The sequence below is a fragment of the Polistes dominula genome, unplaced genomic scaffold (assembly GCF_049000335.1).
Source record: "Polistes dominula isolate Pdom_NZ unplaced genomic scaffold, Pdom_raw_medaka contig_77, whole genome shotgun sequence".
NCBI classification, from domain to species: domain Eukaryota; kingdom Metazoa; phylum Arthropoda; class Insecta; order Hymenoptera; family Vespidae; genus Polistes; species Polistes dominula.
This window is the reverse complement of record NW_028301152.1, coordinates 308666-325381: the sequence shown is the minus strand read 5'-3', so window position 1 is coordinate 325381 and position 16716 is coordinate 308666. Positions and strand designations below refer to the sequence as shown.

The 16716-nt window shown below is 34.9% G+C and overlaps 1 protein-coding gene and 1 long non-coding RNA gene across 3 annotated transcripts in view; both read left to right on the top strand.

Moving 5' to 3' along the window:
- The first annotated feature begins 8494 nt into the window (after window positions 1-8494).
- LOC149030631 (uncharacterized) lies at window positions 8495-10185 on the top strand. Its single transcript, XR_016178433.1, has 2 exons — window positions 8495-9503; window positions 9610-10185. It is a non-coding gene; the product is annotated as an uncharacterized LOC149030631 (long non-coding RNA).
- A 2996-nt stretch (window positions 10186-13181) lies between these two features.
- Window positions 13182-16716, top strand: part of Fkbp14 (peptidyl-prolyl cis-trans isomerase Fkb14) — a 28035-nt gene continuing 24500 nt past the window's right edge. The window contains exon 1 of one of the 2 annotated variants that reach the window (XM_015329876.2): window positions 13182-13477. In XM_015329876.2, coding sequence (XP_015185362.1) covers window positions 13242-13477 — 236 coding nt within the window. In that variant the 5' untranslated portion in view covers window positions 13182-13241. The remainder of the gene's footprint in view (window positions 13478-16716) is intronic. The other variant, XM_015329877.2, reaches the window with a different exon arrangement.

The following is a 16716-nucleotide window of genomic DNA, read 5'->3' as shown; positions in this document are numbered from 1 at the left end:
GTATACATATTGGTCGAATTCGAATCCAAAGGTATTTTAACTCACGATAGAAGTTAAGACTTTAAATCGAGAAAAATGAGCCTTCCAGCACGAATCGCTCGAGTTTACCGTACAAATCTCTCGACGTGAAACGAATATCGTGGCTTAGGGTAGAAGGCGTTAAGTGAAAACGATTACGTTCAGTCTGCTAGCTTAATCGCACCGAGACGTAACAGTATCATAAACGTGGGAAACGCGTAGACAAGGGGTTTTACTCGCAAGCTTTGCCGGGAAATGACCGCGTTGGGATTTTCGCGGACCGTCTAATTTCTCGTTTGGATAGTCAACTTTTACCATAAGCGGTTACGAAGCTTAGAATGCCTATGACAACAACGACGACAATAGATCTCTGATATTTTCCCGTTAGAACAACAAAATCTTCATTAGAAGAACTTCAACAAAAGAGATTAAAAACATTAAACTTTAAGAGTAACATTTACTATTGGCGAATATATGAACAAAAAAATCATGAAATTTTGATAATAGTATATCAACAACTAGAGTTTTGTCCTAGTGGTAGTCATCATCGTGAATATTTGCTTTACCTACGACAAAACGTGATAGTAAAGACAGCGCCTTATTAGGTTAATTCAATTTAAAGTTCGAGAGAACTGTGTGCAGATACGACCAAGTTTCTCTCTACCCTTTTGTCGTGTGCTTGCGGACCTCAACCATGCTCAAATGTTTCTTCTTCTTCTTCTTCTACTTCTACTTCTACTTCTTCCTGTAACTCCTCTCTTCCATTATGTATCGCTCGTGAAGTTTTTAATTTTTATAACGCTTTCCCCTCGCCGCGTACCGTTTATAAACTTCCTTCTCGGACGAGCGAGCGACTTTACGCGTCGCAAACGGCGATCGCACCGAGCGTACAATATTAACAAAATTTTTCATGGAAACTCGTCCCTTGTGTACGATTTTCACGAGATCGAAGCGGACGACTAGCACAGAGAGAAAGAGAGACAAAGATAGTTGTCTTGGATGAAAGGGAGATATGGAAACGGAGAGGGAAAGCTTTAACTAGCCTTTAAGGAAACTTTGGCATCGGCTCTAGCAAGTCTCGAGGCGACCTGAAACTTTTAACGCCCTTCCAACTTCGATCTTCTACAAGAAAAGTCGACTAAAAGAAAAAGAGAGAGAGAGAGAGAGAGAGAATAAGAGAAAGGAAACGCATTTGCGAGAAAATCCTTTCTGAAATCACCCGTACTTCTTGGAGCGTACTGTAACTACAAGATTTGCCTGCTAAACGTTTCAACAATTCTTTACGTATTAATATTTGTCAAGATATACAAAATCAAATAGTTTAGTACAAGTTTAAAAAATACACACAATGTACTGCAAATAAAAAACTAAACTAAACTAAACTAAACTAAACTAAACTCAAGTGAAATAAGTAAAATCTGTATAAATTAGTTTCATTAAAACATCCTTGTTTCCGAGAAAATTTAAATTCAGAATATTATAACTTTTTTAACTTAAATAATTAATTAAGTTTTACATATTAATTCTAGTATTTACAACCGGTTTCTTAAATATTATAATTAGTTTTCTTATTTTACAATTTTTTATTTTAAAATGCTTGTTTTTTTTAGTTTAATAGTCAAAATGTTTTAATACAAAAAAATTCATCAAACGAACAGACAGACGATCTTTCGACTGAAAAGGAAAATTTTGGTTTGTTGCTGCTGACCTATTTTTCTTCTCCCTTGTAGAGAAAAATAGAGATTTTTGTTTTCTCAAAAAAAAACAAAAAAAAATAAAAGGAATCGAATAAAATTGATCGCGACCACGAAATCGTTCGATAAGATGAAATTGCAACCACCTTCGATTCTAGAGTTAACCGTGTAACTGAACGGCCGGTGCAGTAGTTGCGAGTTGTAAAACTGTTTCAACTATTCCGTGGCTATTTCTAACGTTTCCCATTGCATTCCTGTGTTCGACCGACTTCTCTATACAGAATAGGGCTTCATAATACATATACATACCGACTGTATTTTAACAGGTAAAAGTCTCCAAGGAAATATATTAGAAAGGTAAAAGCATATAATGAAAATCATCTAAATGAGCATGCTAAGTTAAGTTTAAAATGATTAAACGTTCTCGATATATTTTAAAAGCGTATCAAAGTATTTTTTCTAAGAATAAAAAACTATCCTGCTATCGTTACATGCTTTCCTTTCAAACATAAAATGTGTGTCTATCAATGACTATGACGTTCAACATTTCTTTTCATCATTAATAACTCCTATTTATTATAATCTATTTAACAAAGTTTCTATACTATATCCAAAAGTGCAAGCAAAATGATAAGATTGCAAAAAATCTTGGTTTCCCTTCTTGCTTGCATCAAGAATCGATGACCGACAAACACTCAGCAACCCTACACGCAAACTCTATAGGCTTTCTCTGTAGTGGCACATAAATTGCCTTCTCTCGCAGTGATCATCCAATGTACAGACTTTAATTACTCACTCGATAAGTTTTTCTCTCTCTCTTTCTTTCGCTTACACGACACTATATGAAATTTCAAAAGTATTTTACGTACCTTTTTTAGTTGAACCTTCCTTATCTTCAACTACGAATTGGAGATGATGTTGGACGCTACGCACTAGCTTCTCTGAATTGTACAATTTAAAGCTGACATATCCATATAAGCACATAAATGAATATCACTCACTAACGGTACACACATTCGCGTACATATGCATTTATTTGCATAGTCACAAACACACACACACACACACACACGCGCGAATACGCGAAATAAATCTAAACTTATCTAATAACATTGTTAGATCTTCCGACGCTCGAACAAGACTAACGATAAATACGAAACAACTACGAAATGTATTCGACGATTACCGAACATACACGAAGGTCAATATCGTTCACGAGTCGTCAAAGATATTCTTAATAGCATGAGAACAATAACATTGCATGCATAAACCGCTCGAGGGATAATTCATGTAGAAACAAAACATAGACGGCCGAGAAAACATCGTTTTGATGTATTTAACCTCTACCTACCCTTTCTTTAGATATCTTTCTTTCATATGTATTATACATTTATATTGTACATTTTTGTTTAATTTTAAACACGAAAACAGAATGATATGCAAATTAAAGGATACGTATGGTGTTCCATTTTTTCCTTTAGTCGTATGTGTATGTACATATATAACACACAGATATAAGAAATTTTAATGAATCGACGACCCGGTTTTTTTTCGACCTAGTGTTAAACTTTCTTATTCTCCTTACTTTCTACGATGTAAAAGTAACCAAACGAAAGATGAAGCAACTGTTTTACGAAGAATGTGCCACGTGGATTGATAAAGAATAATAAAACGTTCGAATTTTTCTATAGAATACAGTATATAGAAATACAAAATATATTAATATATAATAAATATGAAAGTTGAATTCTTAGGTATGATAAATGGCAAATCTAAAAGAAAAAAAGCAAAAGGTGGAGAATCGTACTAAAAAATGGCGATAAGTCTTGAGTAAACAAGAGGATGATTATACGAGAAGGTACTTTCTCATGTCGATTAATCGAGCGACTCGGAAGAGAGGACCTTTATTTACCGAGCACTTGGTTAGTTCCGTGTAGAAAGAACGATACCACGTACAAACGAGGTTTGTGACCCGGAAAGGAAAGACGAACGGGGAAGTACCCTCTCCTAAAGTTTACGACGAGCTGAGAAGAGCAGACTTTCTAAGTTCGCCTAGATACATCGAAGATCTCATAAATGGTTTTACTCCAAATTTTACAACAAAAATGACATTTGTTCCTTTCTACGTCAAAGTCATCGTAGTTGAATTGAATCGAACGTGTACAAAAACTAGGCTAACAAACTTTAAATATTGAGACATTAAAATGATTCGCAATTTATTTTTAATAACATAACTACGACAATCTTTCTCAACCTCAAATGATTGCTGGAAGAATATTACGAAAGAAATTAGTACTTTTTCATGCAGGCAATTTGCTAACTTGCGTTCTCGTAATGGTAGTTTATAGAGATAACCATAACACTGATTATATACAAGAATTTCTGATAATTTCGTTAACGCGAGAACGATGCAAAGAAAATGTTTTCTTTTTTTTTTTTTACAACGGCTCATTGCTGCTGAAGTTTTTAATAATAACGAGGGTTATTAAAAATATCATGCCTTCGACGAATCTGATAAGCTGGGCGACGATTTCTCCAGCACGTGCTAATAGCCGAGTGAAGAAAAAAGGTATAATAAAAAAAAATATAGAGTCACCACGTTTGCATAATATCGCTCTTGCTTATCGTCCACGTGAACAAAACGTCATTACTCGGGAAAATAAATTTCGAAATTTTGTTCAGTTTATTGAGAAAAGAAAAAAGAAATAATAACAGTGACCGCGATTGTCATCGGATTTCTATTAAAATCGTAGTATCAATTGGTCGATTAAAAAATAAAAAAGCGAATTTTTATTATTTTCTAAATATTGCTATCTTCTCCCTCTCGAATTTACTCCTACAAGGGAAATGACATTGGATGTCGCTTGCTGAATAATCCTTTTATCCGAGATAAAAGGAAAGGAGAGAAATTTCTTTCCGCATCGATAAAAATAAAATCCAAAGTATTTTCTGGTCGATTTTTAAACGAAGAGAAACCTTTTCCCAGTAAGATGAACGTCGTAGGACAATGCGATGAGAAAACGCGCGACCCTTTTACTTCCTTTTCGAGCGAGCTAGAATATCGACTTTCCATTGCAAGGATCGTTTTTCAAACGTATTTTTCTCGCTTTTCGCTGTGCGAGACGGTCTTCAAGATCCTCGTCATCGTCGCTTACGAGTTGGTGAACGAAAGTTGACGATGACGTCACCAAGATGCTTTCGAACTCGTGTCGACTACCTGCAGACTTAATGCATACATACATCCGACATATACGCATACAAACATATGTGTATACTCGACTTTCACCGAACAAGCTCTCGCTGTCGCCTCGAGAATACCTTGAGAATATATCGAGCATATACATACGTTTATACACATATAAACTTACAACACATATGAATGTAGTACTTACAATCGTGGAATTTGCAAGGAAGGAAGGAAGGAAGGAAGGAAGGAAGGAGAGACGAGGATTCGTGAAAGCGATTAAAGAGCCTGACGCCTGAGAACCCGTCTGACCCTGACACTGACGAACTTCCTGCCTTTCGAGAGGCCCAATGTGAGATTGATTCGCTATTGCTTAAACTTTATACCTTTCTCTTTTCTAACTCCTTAGACGCATTCCTTCTATCCGACAAAGAACAATTTAGACCACGCTTCTACCCATTTCATTTTAATCTAGACGTCTAACTTCTTACTTTCCGCTTTAATTCACTTTATTCTACATCTTAACTAATATTCTTTCTCCCTTTTTCTCTGTCTTCTTATTCCACAGTTTCTATAACTAATTTCACGAAAAAGTAGTAGTAGTAGTTAAAGTATGAAATTAAGATTTGCTTCGAAATATCATTGGATAAAATTATCTATACTGGTCATCTCAGTACATATTGTATGTGTAAGTACATGCATGAATATTCTCAACGAGATATGTATGTACATATACGTATACTAACACACGAGAGAAATTTTTGCTTCGTTCTCTCCGTCAGTGGAGTACCGGCAAGCAAGATCAATATTGTCGGAAGAAAATTGACCACGTCCCATATGGCGTTCTTTTCCAAAATCGAGCACGCTTCTTCTTTATAATTAATATCTTGTCTCGCGTGGTCCACGTCTCTTCTTCGCCAACGTTTTATGATTATCGATATTGAACGCGATAATGAAAATAAGCAGAATGAAGCGAAATATGGCGAGATGAAAAAAACTCTCTGAGAACAAAATCTACTATTCTCTTTATCTTTTTGTATCGGACAAGCTTTCTCGTATATATGAATCAATTAATGCAGATGTGTTTCTCATAAGATAAAAAGAAAAATCCCATAAAGAATATTGACAAAGGAGAAAAATAAAAGATGAAATTGTTTCATGCTGATCGAACTACGAATCAGCGAATATTGTTACGTTCTGTTGCATTTACATTTATTTTCTATTCTACAAACGTATATCATTACTTACTATACTTTACCCCCTGTTTCCCTTTATTAAATAATAAATATATTTACGTTTTCATAAACAAGTACTTCTATACTTCCCATTTTCCCTTTCTATCTCTCTTTTTTTAGGATTCAGCCGGATGATTTTACGAGTAATGCAAAAATGTATACATATTTCATTTGATGAAATACCAATGTCGAGAGTTTGAATCAAACTTGTTTTCCGTTATTCGAAGTAACGTATTGAAATCATAGAACCGAAGTTAGTATCAACTTCAACTATACTCTCTATTTCGTATCGAGCTAGACTTTGAATCAATGAATGACACACTGAAAGTATGTTAGGAATAAAAAAAGAAATAGATAAAAAAAAAAAAAAAAAACAACACTCTCTCTTTCCTAAAAACTATTCAATGCGTAGTCTGTCGTTATCTTTTTAGTACGCGCGCATCGAAACGCTTTCCATTGAACGTCCCCCATGGAAAACTCGTTCTCGCCTTTCGCGGTTCTCTTCGTATATAGAGCTTGTGTCACGCTAGGAGAAATATGGAAAACTGACGCGCGTTCAAAAGTGGATAGAAAGAAACGTAAATCTCACAGGATTCTGGGCACTTGGAATAACGATTGCGCATCACCACTCGTCGTGGCTCAATTATACACTGGCTTTTTTTTTTCTTCCATCTCTTGAACGATCATAAACATCGATCTCAACGAATATATTGATTAATGTCGAGTTATTAATTATAAATCAACTTTATTTCTCTTTTTATCTTATTTATCTAGAATAAAGTAATTAATAAAGAAAATTAACCTATCAACTTTTAACAAAAATGAATAATGAACTTTTCTCTCTCTCTCTCTCCTCTTCAAACTTTTAATGCGTGTTAAGATTACCAATAATGTCTTCCGGTCAAACTATTCTCCTTTCTTTTTTTCTTTTCTCTTTTTCTTTTTCTTTTTTTTTTTTTTTTTATGAGACTCTTAAACATCAATTCTTCGACACGAAGAAACTCCACTTCGTGAAAGTTGACCTCGAGATAACTTTCTACGAATTGCAAGACCTTATCGACAATCTTTGAGCACTTCATACTAAAAATATATATATACGTGTATACATAGTACGTATTTTCCAAGATGGTTCCTATGTTATTTCTGAAAATGTAACTTTTTTATCATATTTTTTGGAACTGTCCTCGAGTGAATTTTTAAAGTATTCAGAAATAAGTGGAAAAATATTCGCTTAGTAAGGCGTCGTTGATTATTCAATATAATTCGAAGATATAAAAAAAATGATAAATTTGTTAATAATTGATGAAGAGAAAGATTACTGGGTCACGTGTTGCTATATCGAATCAAAAACGTCCATTAGTTTATATAATTATATTCGTATAAATATATGTATATGAATTTATCAAATTTTTAAATATAGGATCAATTATTTTTTGTTCCATTTTTTGTATCGCAGTGATGAAAATTTTTAAATCGAATTTTTTCTATCATGTCAGGTATTATAATTTGATAACGAATAAACGTAACAAATACAATTCACATAACGTCAAGCCCATCTGTTATTTATTTGACGCTCTACTAATTAACATTGAATGAGTGTCATTCATTTAATGAATTAACGAATTGTTAATATTCAATAATATTAATGCGCGCGTTTCTCTACGAAGTTCTCCCTCCTTCTCTCTCTTTTTCTCTTTTTCCCTTTTGTATTATTACTTTCAGTCCTTATCACCGTTGACTTGTATAACTCTATTGCATTAAACTCTTTGTTTTGCTTACAGAACAAGCTTTGCCAACGTCATCAACATTCTTACTCAAGCGGATCGAAGTAATTTCATTGTTCAAACGAGGAAAATGTCGAGAAATTGTTTACGAATTACTTCCGTCTACTTGTTCATGTTTATTCACGTTTAAAATATATTTATTGAGACGTTTACGTGATCAACCGAGACATTGTTTCTATCCAATAAAAGTTATTTTAATATTTATTTCAAAAAATAAATAGTAATTTAAATAATAAATTTGTTAGTTTTACAAAGAAGAACAAATCAAGAGAAAGAGATAAGAAATGTTAAATTAAGAAAAAGTCGTTCAACGGACATGATAAAAAAAACTTTTCTCTTGACTCTTGGATCCACGATAAAGATAATTCTAGAAATCGCAGAGATAAATTGTTGTTTTTTCTTTTTTTTTTTTTTTTTTTTTTTTTTGTAAAGACTCTACGATACCACAAAAACGATGAAAAGGAGAGAGAGGATAGGTATGCGTTATTGCATCGACGATATATTTGCGGCTTCAGCGTGTCGAGCTTTCGATGCATTTATCGAAAAAGAGACATTGCATGTCGTCTACGATGTTACAAACTTCATTACGAGTAGGAGGTATCTCTTCCAAAGTACAGAAACTAAAGCAATTGTACGAACTTTATATAAACTATGTTTTTCAAAGTTGTTGATTATTGTTCGAAGAAAATCTCACACATCATTTTTATGATAATAAATATTCAATGAAAATATTATTCTTTGGATTTAATTTAGAAGTACATATAAGCGAAGTCATTCAAATCAACGTGATTCAATTCGAAATTAGATTTGAACGACAAGTTGTAATGGCATTGGCATTAGTACAACTTTGTACGCTTCATTCGTTTAACCGCTAACGATAATTAGATTCTTCGATCGAATTGTCTAACGCATAATCTGTTATCAAAGGAAAATCTAGACCAAAGATAAAGTCTAGCAAACTAAGAAGCTTTTCAATCATCTCAATAGGACCGTCGATATATTACCTACTTATCTTTTATAATCTTTCATTGAATGTAAGACCGATAAAATTTAATATTTCGATTATGAATTGGAAAAAAAAATGGTTGGCAAGTAGGAGGAGAAAATAAGAAATAATATCCGATGCAACATTGCGTCGTCGTGCCTCTAACTGGATCTTACGACTTAACCTGACTTAACTAACTCGATTTACCGAACTTGCGGGATATTCAAATATCGATATCATCGCATCTGCTACGCAGGTAGCGCCAGTCGTGGGGCGATATAACATCGCAAATTCAATTTCCACGAATACTCAGTCGCCTCCGTGGAATCAAAATGAGAAGAGGACGGAAGCACTTCGAGATGGGAGTTTCAAAGTCGAACTATGGCTCCTCGTCTAAAGGCGACATCGATTTTCCGAAGCGAGTGCTTCCAAAGTACGTAAACGACGATGAATCGTGTAGAATTTCCGAGATGCGAACTCTAACTTCTTATGGGAAATTGAAAAAGGACGAATTAACGCATCGCTGGTTACTCGCTGAAATGCGGTTTATTCGATGTACGGCGAATTATACGGGAATGATAACTGCACCAAATGTCTTTACAAGTATATAACTGAATAGTATAAATCATGAATAGATACGAATTCTACAGAGAATATATATGAAAATAAATAAATATTTCTTATTAAAGTAGTAATATATTTTGTACAGACCTGTCTTCCTGGGATGGTGCACTTTAACGATGACTTTATGCTCAATTAAAAATACTACAATGTTAAATCCGAGGAAAGAACATTTAAAGAACTGGTTCGATGCAGGAAATATGTGTCAACAACATTTACGACTTTGGAACACGTTGGCACGACGAAAGCGTAACAAGCACTGTTAGTATACCACGGTTAAACATTCAAGTATCGAGAATCGTGCATTCATGCAATAAACACTGACTGTTGGTTCGTAATATATACAGCTGTTATATATGTCACGAATTAATATTCTTGATAAGGTAGATAAGAAATGAACATTTTTTTAAACATCCTTGCTAAGAAAAATCGAGTTAAATGATTTAAACGATACACGACATTTTCAAATAAAAAAACAACTTGTGCGATATATCGTTCGTTGGAATAACATCCCATGAAAATACCATGGTCAACCGTATTTTCAATTTCAGTAGGACAAACGGAATCACGATCCAAGAGATACTACGACTATATTCGATATTTGTAACAAGCTGGAAGCTCGAATGGAAGCTCGTTTCATACATCCGAAGGTTTAGCTTCGATAATAAACGTTTACAGGTTAGCGAGTTTGATATATGAACGAATCGTCATTTAGTTCGGTTCGTTTGTTACCTAAATGCTCGTGATATTGGACTTTCATTAGATGGACGATTCGCTTTCTCGTCTTTCGGATTGCTATTTGTTACTTTTCACTGATTGCAAGTATCCTTAAATTTTCAAAGCGATTCATTGTTCCTTTCTCCTTTTCGAAAAAGCAACGGATCGTTCATTTCACTTTGATAAATAGTAGCACGATGGTTGGTAGCGTATTAATCTCACGAGTTATACACATACAAACACATATATAATATACATATAGATTCAGCTGCTATCTCTTGCTCTCTCTCTCTCTCTCTCTCTCTCTTTCTCTTCCCTCCTTCCCGTTTTCATGATAAACGCGCATGATCTAAAAAAACGTCCTCCTCACAAATCTTTTCAAAGATAAGGAAAGAAATCGAAGTTAAATTCTCCGAACGAATAATTCCATAATTTTCGTTACCATCTCGATCCTTTTGTAAACGATCGTTGACTTTCGGAGCAACAGGAAAGGCATCCGTGGCAGACGAGAATGAATTAGTAATCTCGTGCTAATCGTCGTGCTTACCAACAACAGAGAAAGATAGATAGAGAGAGAGAGAGAGAGAGAGAGAATCGCTTTCGATTAACGTTGAAGGTACGAAGGAGAGGCTGGCGTTGCGAAGCAGTCATCTATAAGAGAGACGAGTGTAAGCGTTGTAAGCTACGTGACGAGCGTACGAGAATTTGCTTCTAGAATTCCAGAGGTAACTCGATCTGTTATACAAATTTATCCACAAAAGATATATACTCTATTATATATTATAATATTTATCGATGACACTAATTAAACACCTAAATAAAATAATTCATTAAAATGAAAAAAATTGAGAAATAATAAAATAACATAATAATAATAATAATGATAAAATACTTAATTTCAAGAAGAAATATCGTATTTGTCCGAAGACATCGTCGAAATATATCGATAATCGCTCTTTGCCCATAGTATTTGGAGAATGGATAAGTTTGCATTAGGGCTGAAGATTAAATGGACCGGGACGGTGCGTTCCGTGTTTGGTGCCTCGATCGTTCGTTCAATTCGCGCCGGTACTCTCATGCGTTGTTGCATAATCCACACCAGAGTTATGTAGATCTGGGGCTTATCGCTCCAGGATTTCCATTCTGTCTCATTATTAATTTCCATGCGTTAAGCAGCTGGAACGGGCTTTAGTTTCGAACCGGCATATCGTTCTACAAACCATTTCCAAATTTTTCTCGCATTTCTACCAAACGTGACATTCATTTTCAAAAAGTTACTTTTATCAAAGTTACAATAGATAGATATTTAATCTTAACTAATGGTTTCTTTGAAAAAAAAAAAAGAAATAATATTTGTATAGTATTATCTGATTGTTTTGTACAAAAAACGAGAGCGTATCAATTATTTTGATTAATTTTTTGATTTAATCCTATCGAGATTTTTGACTGGTACAGATTGGATAAGTTTTAATTCAATGAACAACGAAAAAGAAAAAGAGAGAGAGTGGGCCGTTGTTATTGTAGAAGTTGAAGAACACTTTTGAACCAGCGCGCAGCGTTGAATATTAGAGGAATTTGTGTTCCAGGATTACTCGTTAAAAAAAGCTATTACTTTTGATTCTACGATATCATAACAATTGCTTATTTTAATTTACGCATGATTTTTCAATTGATGAAAGATTTACGATTTGTTGTAATAATATAATGCATGAATATTATGCTATAATAAACGCAGAAAGTGCAAACATGCAAAATTATGCAAAACAATATTAGTTCTTTTCTATTCTTCGTATTATGTGGTGCATGCATGTAAAAACGTAAAGTAAGCTAGAGTAAATAAAAAAAATAAATGAGGTAGACAAATAAATAATACGTAAAACAGGAAAACATCTAAACACACCTGGTCAGAAGCATAAAAGAACGACGACTGAGAAGGGAAGGGGTTTGAATAGTTAAACTCATCCAAACAACGGTTTCTCGGTCATTAAATGTTTTAATTATACATATGTTAGCCCTCGGGCGGTACAATTATTCGATTGTTGTTTTTATTCTATTAAGAATCTCTTTATATCGAACCTGTAAACACATTGCCCTTCGTAACTGTTGTTAGTCTTATTCGAGCGTCGGAAATGGTAACAACGATATTAGATGAGTATTACATTTATTTCGCGTATCTGTGTGCGTGTTCGTTGCTATGCAAATGATGATGCATACGTGTGCGATAGTGTGTGTACTGTTGGCGAGTAATTTTATCATAGTTCTTCATCAAATCTTTAGTTAGAAAAAGAAAAGACATTTGAAGGGGTCCAATTCGTTTGAAGACAAACTGCAACGTCGAGGACAAATGATGAAAAACTATAAGAAAATAAAAAGAAAAAGGCACGATAGTGATGACATCCTGTGAAAAAGTATGAGGGATAATGCTAGGAGGAGTCGTCGTTGAAAGGCTGCGAACAAAGCTACTCTCACATACGAGAGAGAGAGAAAGAGTGAGAGAGAAATAGAAGTAGAGGGGATATTTCGACGATAAGAAATCAGTATGTCTCTGGGAGTAATTGTATGTTAATAATTATCATTGTGAAAAGACAAAAATAAAGGTACTCATTTTTTCGAAAGTAAAGAGAGTGCAAGAGACACAAATAGATAGACACAGGTAGAAAGAGAGAAATAGAGAAAGAAGAAGTCCATTGTAATCGGCAAGGTAGTCGTCGGTGGCATTCACTCCGAATGGGAAAGAGAAAGAAGAGTAGAGGTGACGAAGACCAGATAGCGAAGAGGAAAGGAAGTTACGGGTGGAGGGAGTTATGGTGGAAGTTATGGTAGAAGGGAAAGAAGAAGAAGGTTCGAGGCAGAGACCTACATATTCCGAGCGTGGCCAATGAGACGGCGCAATGTGGCGGACGAAACGAGGCATCCCGTGGAGGGGGGACAAACGAAGGCAACTCGGAGGCGCACGACGCTACGCGAATCCAGTTGCTCGCGAGCATCCGTCAGTGTTTGAACATGGCATCTCGTCGTTCGTCCGAAAGCACAAGTGCTCTTTTCTCCCCGCGCTTTGCGCTTATAGCGCTCGCGATACTTTTATTCATATCCGAGTTTGCTGTCGCTAAAAACGATCATGGTCTTAAAGTCGATACTGTTTATAAACCAGAAGTCTGCGATGTCCGCTCGAAAAAAGGCGACCAGCTGACCATGCACTATACTGGCACACTTCAAGACGGTACCAAATTCGATTCAAGGTCAGTGGATAAGTCTTTCGCTTGACGAAGAAGGAAGGAAAAAAAAAGATATAAAGCAAAAAAAACATCGTCTACTTTCGTGCGCGCTCATATCCAAATACCAATAGCTGTTTTTTTGAACTTTACTCCGAGATTAGATTCTCCTATCTTCAGAGATTAGTAATAGTTTTACATTTTTAAATAACAAATCAAATGAATTTTTCGGAATACGTTTTTTTTCCTTTCGATCACGTAATTATAACGATGGTGTATTTTGTAGATACTTGCAACTATTACTATTGGCGAGATTAACAACGAGAATCTTGGTGTGACGTCTAACATTCGTGATTTTCCCGCGTTTATCAGAAAGAGTGGTGCGTTCCTTCAAATTAGGTGATTCACTCGTCCATTTCGAATACTCAGTCGATCATCTCACGGTTAATAACTCGCATTACCTTTTTGTTAATTCTTGAAAAAGAAAGTATACTCAATTGCAATGTTCTCTCTGTTTGGAAAAACCTTTTTCATTAACAATAATTGCAATTCGTGCACTAGAATATATCGATTTAATTTTATAATTAATTTCAAACATTTCAATCTATACGTTAACGATTCTAGCAATGAAAATATTGACGTAAGGTCATATTCTTAGAAATAAGCTTATGTAAGTCTTCATTGTTATTAAATTTTCCCTTTCTCTTTCTAGCTTGTTTGAACTTTTTTTTTTAAATTATCATCAAACAATTCACGTATCTTAATATATATATATATATATATATAATTTTGCATTTCGTTGAATGGGAATTTCATACTTGTTCTCTCTCCCCTTTTTTTATTTTTACACATTTGCTTCGACGTTACGTACGACGACGACGACGACGACGACGACGACGACGACGACGACAGGAATATTCGATTATTTCAGCGGTAAATTTGTAATTACGGTGGGTTTCATTTTCCAATGAACGTGGCCCAATCAATCTAGCTGGTCGCTAAGTTTCACACTGGATACTGCTTCGTCTATTGAATTCGGAATAATCAGAAGTTCTCTGTTTGCGCTGTGATGAGTTTGCCCAGTGATACACGTCGACCGAGAGAACCCAAGAGTGCTGCTGCTGCTGCTTTTCTAGATTGAAAAGTTTGCCAACGATAATTGAGAATTTCTTGTCCCACCTCTACCATATTCCTCTACCTTCTCTCTTCCTTTTCCTCTTTTAATACTTTTACCCGATCTTTCTAACTCTTTACGAACGATGAGAATCGAACGAAAAAGTATAAGAACTTTTTCAGCGGTTCGTTCGACTCCAATCGATTCGAGAACGAGTCTCAACGGTTTAAATTCTTTTGTAGGCCGTTACGAGTACCGTTAAGCGGACACTGTCATGGTATAGTCATTAGCTTGCATGTTACTAAACCTTGAGAAAAGTTTCTCTGTAATCTCGAATGAAACTATATACGACGACTTCTCACGTTGTCCCTTTCTGAACTTTATTTCTACCTGCTTGCAATTTTTTATCCATGATATCATCGATACGATTAGACAAACTTGTTTATCGTCCAGGTATATTCATTTTTGGTGGTGCAATGTTTCATCATTACTTTACATCGATTCGTATTCAATCGATAATAATATATAAACGTTTGTTATAATGCATTCATATTCATATATCATATATACGTATACACAGTGAACCATAGAAATATTTGTACCTGCCCTTGCTGTTAAATTTAAGTAATTAATTTTTATTTATAATGCAAACTTTCAAATTAATCTAAATTTGCTAGCAAGAAAATATTTTTTTTTTTAGAGAAATATAATTTGACATAGATAAATGATAAAAAAAAATTGTACAAGTACCTATGCAAGATATAATCATCAAAATATAATTATTATTCCATTAGCTAAGACCCCATTTAACTGATGTAAAACACCCTGTATATCTACTGTTATAATTTGAACAGTACCTCGCGATAATTTCTATTTATATAAATATATCAGATATTTATTTGCTTTCCGATAACGAGACTGAACGAGAATCTTGCGTGTACTGTCGCAGTAATTGTTAGCTTCATTTTTAATAAAATATTAGAGAAGGAAAAAAGAAGAAAAATAAATTGAAAAAGTTAGTTACTATAAGAAAAATAAAGAAAATCTTGGTAGGTTGCATTTAATTATAATATCAGGTGAAAGAGAAAAGGGAGAGAGAGAGAGAGAGAGAGAGAGAGAGAGAGAGGGTAAGATACTTTTACCCTAAAGATAGTTTTCATAACAAGAAGAGCTCGTTCATTCCCTTAGATTAGCGGTTGTATCGCAAAAGGGCTAGCAAGAGGTCACTACCAGTGGCGAGTTGACTGCTTCTCAAGAGGGTGATAACGAGAAGCTCGAGTACGATAACGTTATCGAGTTTAGCGGGTAGTCCCTTTAGCGTAGATGGAAGTGTTTTCCTCTTTCCCTCTTCGTTAACACAAAAGCATGTTATTATTCTTAGTTACAAGTGTTTGGTCATTTTTCAGCTCTTCCACTTCCGTTTCCTTTGATTTTCTTTTTTGTCTACTTCCTGTAATCTCATACAAGTCAAACGCGTCTATGAAACTAACGCGTTCGTCATCGTAATTACTGCGCGTGTGTGTGTGGTCGCTAAACGATCGTTGCGGTTTAACTGGTTGAAAGGAGAATTCGCAATGTTACGACAGATCGATTAGAATTATAGTCGACGACAGTTTTGCTGACAACACTGTGATTTAGAAGAGAACAAGTGTCTCTAACTAATACATTCTAAAAAAGGTGAACATCCTTGAGCATTGAAATTCAATGAAGCGAAACGGAAATATCACCTACTTTCTCTTTTTACTTTCACTTATTTAACATTTTAGTGGAAGACCGATTCGCGTTCTTATACGTCACCGTAGTTGAATTAGGGATTAGGAATAGTTAGAGATAACAGCCTTCTCCTATTAGCCCGACGTCGATATCAGTTAATTCGCTAGCTCGACGAAGCTCGCCATTGTCTTCCTCGTGCGTTCACTTGACACGTCGATCGATTAATTGAAATCCGAATAGCGTCGGTCGTATTGAGCGATCATCGGACGCATTCAATTTTATGCCGTTATCGCTGACAGGGATAACGACCCTTCCTATTAATACAGCTTTAATCCACCAAGACGTTATTGTCTTATATCACCTTAAATCACATCGACCAGCATACGCAAATAGTATTCATATTTTTCATCTAACTTTAAGTCATAAACGTTAGGACAAT